Here is a 12797-nt window from a genome sequence, read left to right as displayed (position 1 = left end):
TTGTTACTAACAATCAAAAGGGAGGTCTGTGTAATCCCTTAGTTGTCCAGGTATGATCCATAGTAAAAGAAAAGTTCAAATCTATCAACTGGACGAAAAGCTGTAGGAGTGAAAAGTTCTGGTCAGATAAATATAAGGCAGTGTCCACCAGTAATCTGACCAGAACTGAAACGGCTTGGATGAGCAGCGAAACATCTTCACTTCTACAACTTTTTTTCCATTTGACAGCTTTGAATTTATCTTTTACAGTCAAAAGGGAATTTTTTCACAGTAGCTTCAAATGTTGGTGCCATTATTCAGCCCTCAAAAATTCTCATACGATTAACATGGCAAATTTGTGAACCCAATCCTTAACCATTAATGATTTGAATCAATATTTGTAGATCATACATTTGGATATTTCTTGCCAAAAAAAAAAAAAAAGTCCCAGATCTTCCACAGATCTTCAGTGAATGCAACCTATTGACAAAATAAATCACATTCAACACTTGGAAAAGCCTTTATTGACAATTGCACAGTTTAAATTGGCATATTAAATTGAGCAAGTCACAAAAGTTGCTCACATTGAGGTGGCACAACTTGGCAAACTCAATAAAAACAAAACAAAAAAAAACCTTAAAATGACAGTTACTTTAAATCTGTTGCAGTATCAGTGTTTTACAGCATCACTACATTAAAAAGTGCCTAAGAACTGTCAGTATCAAGTGTATTGATTGCCACTTTTCCTGAGATATATATATATATATATATATATATTTTATCCTAAGAGAAAACTTGTTTAGGAATGATTAAAGCTTCCAAGAATGTCTCCAACGGCTGGAATGTCTTTGATTTTAATATTGATCGCACAATGAATACATTTTAAATTTGAGGCTTTGGCAGGTATATGAACTGGCACGATGTAAAGAACTTCACATTAAAATTAATAACATTAAAAACATTATTAGTGTTGTTAAAACTACAAAGACAAGGCCGCAGCATAAATAAAAGAATCCCAATCATAAATTAAATATACACATTTACACATATATAGACAAAATATTCCTGCAACAAGAACATGCTTCTCTTCTTGCGTGGTGGAAGAACCATTAAGTTTTCTGTGCCAGTGATACTAGAAATGCAAAACTGACCACTCATGCCATGTGCAGCTGACTAAAAACAATGTGATATATAACAACTTTCATCGCTGAACTGCTGTTGCTGTGTGAACATGCAAGTCTGTCCCTCTGATAAGCAGGAATGATTCAGAATAACAAAAATACAACTAAAGTACTGTAGTTAAAAAGTTGAAGTTTAGGAAGCCTGCGTACATGTCAGGAAGAATTTTCATTCTCCTATAGAAACAGCTGATATGGAAAAGGCACATTCAGACTAGCTTCCGCATTCCTGTTCGCTTTAACATGTGCTGTCCAAACTGTAAAAAACACACAAATAATTCAATTATTAAGTCAAATCACACAATATATAATTGCTTATTAAAAAGGTTTACCAAAGGGGACGCTGGTTTGGCCTTATTCTCTGTTAAGGGTTTAAAATCCTCCTTGTCCTCTTGTTCACTGTTGTGCCTGTAGCGATGGGCAAACTTTCTCTTGAGGGCCTCAGCAATCAGAGCTGCTGCGTCTGTTGGTTCACTGGTCTTTGCTTTAACATCACCATCGTCATCACGACTGAAAACACAAGAAAGTATGGTTATATTTATGAATGCCTTTTGAGAAACAAATAATAAAGTCTATGCATTTACATTGATTTTAGATTGAATTGTCAGTGCAATAACTCACTTTTTGACAGAGCGCAGCTTAACTTTGCCCATGTCTTTCAAGATGTCGAGCATGTTGGGGATTTCTGCTGGCTTAGGCTCTAAAACTGTCTGGCTGTCTGTCTTCTTCCCTTTGCGCTCCTTAATCAAGTCAATGGCTGAAAATGTCCGCTGGAGGCTTGAGGGAGGAGGTGGAGGGGGGGGGAGGAGGAGGAGGAGGAGGAGGCAGAGTACCACTAGGTGGAGGGGGTGGGGGAGGTGCCCCTGTAGCAGCAGCTGGTATCAAAGAAAGGAAAAGTAAAGATAAAGGCTTTTAGCTTCACTGCAAGACTCTGGTACCATCTAGTGGTAATATACAGACACTGCAACATGAACAGTTCCAAACTAATTTTCATCTAAACACCAATAACTGCACTTTACTAGTCGTTTTAGTTAATTATATAATATGAACATAACTGAAAAGGAAAGAAAACATACCTGGCTGTGAAGTCTTTTCCTGAGCCAAAACTATTTGTGCGATCTGTGCTCTCAGTTTGGCCAGTTCAGTTTCAAGGGCACTGATTTTCTGTATGGCCTCATCGTTGGCTATAGTCGAGCCCTGGGGATCAGGAGGACCCTGGTACAGGCTCGGAAGGGATCTTTGTCTGGTGAGTCTCTGCTGAGGCTCGTGAGCTCTGAGCCAGAGACCAGCAGGGAGTCCGTGCCTTCATAAGATGAACAATTACGGTTATATTTAGTAATAAAAAAGTGTTTCTGCAAATTAATTATCAATGTGGTTTTTATTTTACCTTGGTCTGCCTAAGTAGTGTGCATCGTCCTCATCGTCTCCATCAATCCATCCAACATCAGCTAGAGAGGCCACCAGTCCAGGCTGTCGCTTGGCAGCAAACAGGATGCCTGCATCCTCGGTGTATGGATAAAGCTGCCACAGAAAAGTAAGCCATGGGTGAAAAGACTGGCTAATAGAAATGACATTATGATGCAATAATTTGCTAGAGGTCACTGGAAATAAATAAACCAAGATACAGGCAGCAAGTGGAGCTGAGGGCTGTTTGTTTGAAGTGAAAGGTTGAGATAGGTCATTGGTACTTCTGTAGTCTCTAATCAGCTGTAGGTGGTAGATGTTTGCTGAACAAACTACCCTCATGCTGATAGACTGCATTCCTCATGACTAAAGAGACACACAGGATGGAAGAAAAGACAACGAGAAAGAAAAGCGTCTTGAAAGACTAGAGCATAAAAGTAGTTGTACCACATGTGTGTTATTGCAGAATAACCATTTGTTTATAGTTCCCAAAGAAAAACAAGGGCTGAGGAAGATTAAAAAGTTGTGTGCATCAAGGGCAAACAGAATACATACTTCTCAGTGTCAAGTCTATAAGAAATAGAAACCATAAACTTTGTTAGATGACAGATGTGAGTGAGAAATAGAAGAGAATGTAATGTTTACTGGATTAAAGGGGAATGGATACAAATAGACATACCTGAAAATGAACTCTGGGGGAGGGCTTGAGAGGTAGACTGGATGCGATTCTCCTCACTATACTCCTAGAAGACCCATAAGGCTTGGCTGTTCCAAAAGCCTGCAGTACAAATACGTTAAACAATGTAAACAGCTTTCTGCCCTCAGATCTGTGTATTCACTCACCAGATCCATTTCAATTCGCGCATAGTTTTTGCTCATTCCTGTTTCTGTTTATGTTGAGTTGTCAAATGCCCACATACCCCCAGTGTGAGGGCATCTTCAGCGGTAGGTCATCAGAGGAAGCAGGAAACTATATTATAATTAGAAAAAGGCACATTTGGATTAAAAAACACAGTCAAACCATAACATACATTTCCCTTTCCACTATCATGCTACGTGACAGCTAAACTCACATGTTTATACAGTTAACGTTTGTTCTGTGGGGTGTTTATTGCAAAAACACACTGGGTACACATTAAGGCGACTGTTTATCTTAGTCACACGGCGATATGTATTCATATAGTTTCACGGTTTGGTGAGAATATTTACTTACTTTAACAACTCAATGTGAACTTAGCAGGTGATGTGGCTAACTGTTGCTACACCGTCTTCTTCCAATTTGAGCCGTTTACGAAAATCTAGGAAAGAAAGGATAGGTTAACCCAAGCACTCCGACCAATATCATACACAAACAGGTAAGAAAGAAGGACAATGTTAAGTTTTAAACGCTAAGTAAGTACAGAAATTTACCAAAAGGCAACTTTTATGAAACTTTTCAGTTTTTCCACCTTGTCAAAGCGACGGGAGAACAAGGAGATGACTCTGGCCCGGAGGAGTTTTTCAGCCAATGGCCAAGCGTTGAATGGATCATGTGACTTCTAGAACAATTACAGATCACTTTATCGTTTTTTTTATTGTAAACTGAACGAAGAGCTAACAAATAAAAACAAAAACTATCCCAAAGACTAATAATTAATTTGATGCGGCTTCGTAAACCACAACGTACTAGCCAATCACGTGTTAGTAAAGCGTGCGTTTGGTACTTACACAGTTGTTCTCCGCTCAGCATTCTGGCGTAGCTGTGAGAACGACGCGAAAAAAATCGGCAAGCCCCGTAGTGGAAAGCAACCGCATCTCTTTATGTGTCACAAAAACCTAAACACCGCACAGCTGCTAGCTAGAGCTCCGAGGCCTACTATATCGTCGGTTCTTTTACACTTACGGACATTTTGATTTGATTAGGACCAGTCGTTGCTAAGACTATCAGTGATTATCTTGCACTTTTATTGCAAATTGACTGAACGGTAAGCTGGATTGCTACGTTAGCCGAGCTACTCTAGCTAGCTGCACAGGGCGTGATTTGAGGTGATGACTTTAAGGGGGGGTCGTCTTTGACAAAATGTAGTTTCACTGTATTTGTAAATTATTGTGTTTCTTGGTATTGGCTTTGGCATTTTCATTTGTTTACTTTTTAAGCTAAATGGTACCATAGCATGCCATACGTATCCTTTGATGAAGATGACAGCGCTACAAGGCCAGAGGGCACCACGTCTTTGTTATCTTGACTTGTACTTTTTATTCAATATTGATTAGTTGTGTTGAGTTCCTGTTGTCCATTGTTTGTTTTTATTTATTATCTGTAGACGTCATCTGTGGACATTTGTGCTGCTTGTAACTAAGCTAGCTAAAGTCTAAACATGTAAACCTCAGAGTTGGTGAGCTTACTTAAGTCTTTTAATCTCTTTAGTAAAAGTCGTGTATTACACAGAATTGACTCTTGTGATCTTTAAGCTATATTATAATGTTTTTACCTCATCAGAAATATATTCGGAGTTGTTTTGTTTTATTTACACTTGAGTAACCGTGTGATGTCATGTAGTAGTAGTTTTCAAGTTAACAGCTTTTAACCTTTCACTAGACATGGGCAATTCCAGGGCTGAAATTATCTAAATGATTCTAGTAAAAGTGTATGGAGTTTAAAACACAGTGGAGCACTTCCTATATTACCATATGACATCACAAGGTGGAACACTGCTTTCAGTTTGAGGGAAGAACTCAGCCTAAATATGCAGGATTTCTGTGTTAAACATGTGTGAATAAAACAAAACATAACTCCGGGTCATGTTTTTGATGAGGAAACAAATTTAGGATTTAGAATGTTTATCAGAAAGTAATATAGGCCCTTTTAATTCCAAATACATTCAAAATCTCATTTTACACCTTTTTTCATGATAATTCAGGAGCATTATCAAATAACATAGGAATTAATTTCATGACTAATAATGTATGTTTTCTGTTTTTGTCAAAGAAAGCACCTGATTTGATGTGTATGGCACCCAGACCAGTAGCACCATGAGTGCAGAGGTGGATGCTCTGACTGTGGTGAACCAGCTCAGAGACCTCGCTGCTGACCCTCTCAACAGAAGAGCCATAGTTGAAGATCAGGGCTGTCTCCCCGGCCTCATCCTTTTTTTAGACCATCCTAACCCACAAGTTTTGTACTCTGCATTATTGGTATGTATCTATCAGCTATATTTGGCTTTTAGCAATTTTTCAGACAATTTGATATCAGGTATAAGGTGGCTACCAGCATGGTGTGACAATCAACTGTACTGTCTTAAGTGGTAATGGCCATTAGACAGCAAACTCAATAATTCGGTATTAAAAAGAAAGAAAAAACAAACAAAAACATTTTACTGGATGACTTTTCTTTTGAATGCTCCTACACTTGCATACAATTATCTGTGGAGCTCAACAGTGACAGCCTGCCCAGGTTCCAGAAGTAAATTTTCCATTCAATAATAAATAAAAAAATAAAATTATAGGTTATAGGTCTTGTAGTCATTGGTTACCACAGAGCTGATTATCCCTAAGCAAGCTTTCAAAGTTTTAATATCAATTTTTGTCTGTGAGAAAAATGAATGGGAAATTTTGGTCCGGAACTGCAGAATGGGGTGTCACTGCTGAGCTCCATATGCACATAGAGCCTGAAATAAAACACATTAAATACACAACTTCACATATCAGAGTTAGAAATCATTAATAAAAAGAAAAGTGGTTCAGAAAGCTCCCTGGTGGCGCACTAAAAGAATTAAGAGGATTTTTTTTTCTCTTGACACAGAAGAGCCTTTATGTTAAGAATAGAAGTAGCTCGTTGAAAGTATTAAGAAAGAGGAAGAGTATCCTTATACGAGTCTAATCAATGGAATCTATTTTCTTGGAATTCTGTGCCCTGTTTATTCTATAAACATATAAGCATCTAATGGTTTCTTCATTGAAGTGCACAACCCACACCATTCTTTACAAACCTAAACAAACATGGCCTTCAACAAAAAAAGTATATAAATTAAATAAATTACATAGTACAATACACAAAGTACAAGTATTATATTGTGCCCAGTTTTATCACCCTTATCCAAAAGAACAATGTTGTGTTATACACTTTAGCTGCTTTATGTAATAGTTACTCCATGTCAGCAACCAACAATGTAGGAACACAGTGACCTTATCTGTATAAACGTATTATGTAATACTATTGAACAATCACAACCAATGTAGTCTCTCTCTTTCTCACTTTTACATTGTGCCAATCATAAGGTGCATTTTGTGTTTCTGCAGACTGTCCGCTACCTGGCAGAATGTCGAGCCAATCGAGAGAAAATGAAGAGCGAGCTGGGCATGATGCTGAGTTTGCAGAATGTTATGCAAAAGTATGTCCCTGTTACTGCAGCACGCATGTTTATATACACCTATAAATGTTTGTTTCAGACAAACCAAAGTCAGGGTGATGTATATTTAAGCTGAAAGGAACACTGGGGACTTTCGTGTCAAAATTTGTAACACACTATGCCATCTTTCAACATTTTTGATGATGTCAGTTGTTGTTTTTCACTGACGTGGGCCGAGGCATATTTGCAATCGAGGCATAAAATTGCATGTGTATCTTGTTTTGCTGTGGAGGTGTTAAGTGGCTACTGTTTATCATTAGCACTATTGTTTAAATGGCCGATGGTTGATGGCCTGTATGATTTTCGTCCCTTGTAGCAGTAATGTTGTAGCTCACCCTGCAGCCCTACAGTCACTTCAGCTAGACGAGACTGGCATCAAGAGGAGCCCTGCAGTAACAGCAACAGCTTTCTCTCCTCGCAGCCTGTCACACTGACTTTGGGTAGAGGTCATTCATAGCTCTACAGACTGTAAACTCAACCAAGGGGACATTGTGAAAAGCATGTGATTCATTTACAAGGTTTACAGGTACTTTAATAATTAACAAATTAAGATCAAAATCATTTTTATATGATAGTTTGTCCCTAAAGTCAAAAGAGACGGTAGCAAGCTGTTTTTTATTTTTATTTTTAAGAGACAGTCTCACAAAGAGGCCGCAGTGCTAGAGGGCTCATGTCAAAGGCACTGACTTTATGACATTATATCAGAACCGTTTGGCCTTCAGGGAAATGTCAAGTATCACTCTTTTTACTGCAACAGCAAAACGTGTTTAACATAAAAGTTGGACTAATAACATGGTGCAATAGCAAATATAACAGCTACTTCTGATTACTAAAAAAAAAATATATATTTTTTTTGTTACTAGGTAGTTCTTGTGCTAAACGATCATCTGTCTGCATGTTCATAATTATTTTGACTAACAAAAATAGTCCAGCAATGATTCATGCAGTGAATAGATTTTACCATTGTCTGTATATTTAATAGTCCTTCTGATCCTAACAGAGGCACGTCACCAGGGGAGACCAAGCTGCTGGCCTCAGAAATCTATGAGATCCTCCAGTCGGCTGGGAAAGAGGCTGAACAGGCGGAGGAATCTGCAGCCTCCTGTCGACGCAAAGCCCATTTCTTCTTGGGCTCCAACAACAAGAGGGCCAAGACCGTGGTGCTGCACATCGATGGATTGGACGACTCTGTGAGGGTCCACTGTGTGTGCGTCTGTCATGCACCGCACATGTTTGTTTATGTTGACACTGTGTCTTTGGTCTGTCTGCCACAAACCGAGGGAGGCAGGGTCAGGTTGTAAATGTCAACTATTGAACAGCAGGTCGCAGAGATTGAACCTGAATGCTGCTCTGTTGGACATCTGAAGCTAGCCAGATAACATAACAGCAGATACACATCCTCTGGCGGGCTGCTGATTTATCACTTTTAGCATCAGAAAGACAAGCTGCCAAATCCTACCATTCTTTGTAAAAGAGTAAGGACTTATATTTTGTTCTATTTGTTTAGTTTTTACCTTTTGCTTGTTGATAGAGCCGCAGGGGCCTTTGTGAAGAGGCCTTGCTGAAGATTCGAGGGGTCATCAGCTTCACCTTCCAGATGGCTGTCAAGAGATGTGTTGTCAGAATTCGCTCTGACCTTAAAGCAGAGGTCTGTATTCATTCAGAAACGTCACCTTGAAGTCTGTTTACAGGTTATATCATTTGGGATTAAGGGGAAAGTTGCTCTTTTATAATTTATGTTTGTTGTTTGAATAGGCTTTGGGGACAGCAATCAACTCCACCAAGGTATTGACAGCTCAGCAGGTGGTGAAGACAGAAGATGGTGGAGAGGTAAGAACAAGCAAATAAGCTGTATAGTGTTACAAAATGCAAAAACAAAATGACAAACAAGTCAAAAACAAACAGTAAGTTATACATTAAATAATTTGTTGTTTTTCAGTGAGAATATTGTAGAATAAAGGTTTTGTTGTAGTTTCTCCTATTGACCAGAAGGGGTCAGACAAAGCTTACTCTTAACAGGAGAAGAATCTAGAGTTTATTGTAGTGACTTTAATCTTGTATCCACATTTGATTTTAAACTGTGTTTTATATAGATTTCTTTTGTTTTTAAACAGTATTTGTTATATTTAGTATATATTTTCTTGCACAGCGGATTGTGCCCTTCCAGGAGGGTGCAGCTGTTTTGGTGGAGGAGAACACGGACATCCCGGACTACCTCCCCGAGGAGGAGAGTCCATCCCAAGAGCAGGACAAGGCCGTGACACGTGTAGGCTCCATCACAGATGGCATGGGCTGGCTCAGCACTGCTGCTAACTTCCTGTCCCGGTCCTTTTACTGGTGACCACTTCCTGGTCTCCCTCTGTTCCCTGTAATGCCATCCAGCTGCAGCCTAAGCAACAGCCTGCTCTCCGTGCTCACTACTCAAGGACCCCAGCTGTGCGCTGCAAAAGCTGGTGCAATAATCTAAACTTAAACTGCACATCTCAACATTGACCATATCTAAGCAACAGGACCATACAAGTACTACACAACTACTGTGGGGACTGCAAATACAACACAAACTGAAGAGTAATCCGAAAAGATATAGAAGTATTGGCAGAGGCTGATGTTATATTATTGTATATTTCTTTTTTGCATGATTTTAAATTGTATTTTTAATTTAATTTTCCTTCCTAAACATTTCCTTTCCACATACTATGGGTTTTGTGCCAATCATGTCTAATGCCTAGAGCTATGTTGTTGTGTGCCTTTACCATTTAGAAGCATATTGCATTATTTTTCATTTTTAAGATTAACAAGTAGTGCTTCCTATTGGTCAATCGCAGTGCCCGGCCTCTTCCAGCTTACAGCTATGAAAATAGATTTTTAGTAGAAATAGACACCAGCAAGAGCCTGCAGTTTATTCATCAACATTTTATTCATTTTTCTTAATTTTGCTCGTTTTGATTTACAAAGGTACACTAAAAGAGGCAAAGAGACAGAGCTCCAAGATGAAATTGCACAGACGCAGGCTACCTCTGCTTTCACCTGACTCTCACATCAGCATTGTTTGTAGCTTCAAGTAAATGTAAGGTCTGCATGATGAGAAAGTACCATTTAAATGTGTCTTTCCTGGTGTTAAACATTTGTACAGTATTCTAGGTGCACTTGTTTAGTTTTGTATGTAACCAAGCCGGCAGTGTCCTTAAATCCAAGATCATGTACAGTAGTTGCGCGCTGCCATGCTAGCAGTAGTCAGCTGATTCCTTACCAATATTTTATAAATGGTGCCTCTACAATCCGAGACCTTTGATTTAAAGAACAATTCTATTTGCAACTGTTAATTTCAGTTTTAAACAAATCCAATTATATCTGTGATTTCTATTCAACTTTTAATGGTAGTGTTGCAATCCTGTAGCCCCCACAGCCCAGTGACACACTTCAAGTTTAATTGTATTTTATAATTTGTGTGCATGTCATTAACGATTATGATGAGTGCTGAACAAGCAGCATTTATTGTATCTAAGGTGCAGTGATGTCACAGTCAGTTGAGGTCAAACTAAGGGAATGACCTGGATAACCTACAGAACAAACATGAGCAAGAAAAGCAATAAATATACTTAAAATCTAGGATACACACTTCACCTGTAGATTTAAAGGGATATAGCTTTTCCAGTATTATACTTTTTACTTAAAATCATCTCTTATTTTTTTTGTGTTCTGACAAAGAACTTGAAAGCTGTTTCTGAGAGTCAACTTTTCAACATGCATAATGTTTCTGTTCACATTCGTGTTTCAAAAATTCACAGAAATGATAAATAAGTGTACAGACATCACACGCTCTTGTCATTTGTAATATATCTACTGTAATAATTCAACACAATAAATGTAAAATCAGTACATTTCTATCATTTAATTTTTGTATTTATTTAGCTTGTTCTGTACTTGTGCCCCCCCCATTACTACTACTTTTATGCTCACTTGCTTTTCTGTTCTCCATCAAATTGCTTAGAGCAGCAGAATATGCAGTGAAGAGAGAGGGGATAGTGTCTGGTGCAGAAGTGAGGTGCCCCAGGCCAGTCCCGTGGCCCGACCTCCCACCTCCCCCCACAGACGTGGAGCTGGTGCAGGGTAGAGGCAGCAGCCAGCCGCAGCTGTACACCCCGGAGCCACTGCTGATGTTGCTGTGCTTCAGACATGGTGCCAGGCCATGGTGGCCTTCAATCACCACTGGGTCACCTCAGTGTATGTGAACTAAATGTAAGGTGAATTGCAACACCATGGAAACAACCTGAAGTATAGGACTTTTATATTTCATATGTGGAGTTGACCAGCAATGTAGCTCATCATTTTACAGACTGGAAACAGACATGCACAACCACAGACCATGGTCAAAGCTCCAGTCTCCAGTTTATAATCTGATGTAAACAGTGCTTTAATGAGATAACCTTAGAGTTTAATGACACAAGAACATTGCTGAAACTGCATTTCCATCTGGCCAGTTTAGGCTTGAGTAAGAATCATCATCATTAACATACTGTGTCCATTATAGTGCTTTGTCCAACCTTTAATGTGTGTGCGCCTGAGCTCTTCTCCACACATGTACATTAGCAAAGGTCTCTTTTTGCACTGCAGCGTAATAATTTCATTCATAAAATAACGTTTTGTTTTGTCTGGATGTATTACAAAAAGAGAAAAATGCTGTGTTTTCTTATTTAGTACAAAAGACAATTCCCTAGTTATTTGGATAAGCCGTTATCTTGTTCTCATCTGATAAAACTCAATCACTAGTGTCGCCTCTCGAGTCCTATCAGCCCAGTGCATGCCCTGTATATTCATGATGAAGGTGCGTCTATTTGCATGGTTAATCTTTACGCACAGAAGATGCTCTGATGGAGGCAAGGTGCGCCTCGCAAACCCAGGGCCCTTGTGGGTTTTTATCGGAGGTTTAGCTCCCAGTCAATGGGATCAGCAGTAAATCCAGCGCGGAGTGTGGCAGGAAATGATGTGACTCCAGCAATTTATGTCAAATAACTTTTGAGGATGTGTGAGCGCTGCGATCAGCGCTACCGGGCAGCGATAACTCTTCGGTAAGGGGCCCTGCGCAGATTTAATTGAGACATTTTTCTTTATCTGCAGCGAAGCGCCGGAACCGAGTTGTTGTGTAACGAGATGTAATGTCTCTCTTTATACGGAGGTCAACATCCAGGATGAGGGAAGGTCGCCGCTTGAGCATCAAATTTACTCACTTATTTGCGTCACATAAAGTTGGGTAAAAGCGCAGAGTGTCTAGTTATGCAATCCATATATATCTCACTAACTACAACAAAAATCACAAGATAAAATTACTTCACTCTTTAAAAGGTTTCATTTTCTTGCACTGAGAATCACAACCAATAGTTGTTGAAGCCAAGACCAAAAACCTTATGCACATGTATGAAGGTGCATTCTGTAAAAGACATTCAGCTTTACCAAACAGATTTTAAAAATCTATTGTGATGTAATGAAAGCAAAATACTATTATCTTCAGATCCATGGACTCAATTGTGCGTTTAGCTCTTTAACCTGCAAGTGTTTAATATCAGGTATTTTCACATAATATAGGTAGATTTAATTTGCACATAAAGGCTAACAAAACCTTCATTAGCTTTCCTTTCCTTTTTTGTCTTATTACACTTTATGAAAACACACTTGAATTCCAACATGACCTGATGAAACACAAGCTTTTGCCATTGTCCTATAGGCCTGTGTGTTATGAGTGTGTGTGGTGTCTCATCCCGTGGCACCTCTATGGCTGCCAGTCCGCTCTCTGATTGGTTGGATGAAATATTACCGGTGAAAATTAAAAGGTCCCAGTGTCAAAATAATT

General features: G+C 39.1%; 2 protein-coding genes across 2 annotated transcripts; one reads left to right on the top strand and one right to left on the bottom strand.

The window, feature by feature from the left end:
• Positions 1–480: 480 nt before the first annotated feature.
• Positions 481–4062, bottom strand: mtfr1 (mitochondrial fission regulator 1). The gene is given in 10 exon segments (XM_033986196.2): positions 481–1414; positions 1490–1667; positions 1779–1960; positions 1962–2032; positions 2234–2460; positions 2545–2678; positions 3241–3339; positions 3405–3531; positions 3775–3859; positions 3972–4062. Coding segments are annotated over 8 exon segments (975 nt in total). The 5' UTR covers positions 3441–3531; positions 3775–3859; positions 3972–4062; the 3' UTR covers positions 481–1366.
• Positions 4063–4340: 278 nt separating this feature from the next.
• Positions 4341–10828, top strand: armc1 (armadillo repeat containing 1). The gene is made up of 7 exons (XM_033986200.2): positions 4341–4525; positions 5530–5735; positions 6840–6931; positions 7950–8139; positions 8481–8597; positions 8705–8779; positions 9099–10828. Exons 2-7 carry the CDS (start codon positions 5574–5576, stop codon positions 9288–9290), a joined length of 828 nt encoding a protein of 275 aa, XP_033842091.1. The 5' UTR covers positions 4341–4525; positions 5530–5573; the 3' UTR covers positions 9291–10828.
• Positions 10829–12797: the final 1969 nt, after the last annotated feature.

The sequence above is a fragment of the Periophthalmus magnuspinnatus genome, chromosome 20 (assembly GCF_009829125.3).
Source record: "Periophthalmus magnuspinnatus isolate fPerMag1 chromosome 20, fPerMag1.2.pri, whole genome shotgun sequence".
In the NCBI taxonomy this organism is placed as follows: Eukaryota; Metazoa; Chordata; class Actinopteri; order Gobiiformes; family Gobiidae; genus Periophthalmus; species Periophthalmus magnuspinnatus.
Note: the sequence above shows the minus strand (reverse complement) of the source record. Positions and strands in the feature narration are given on the sequence as shown.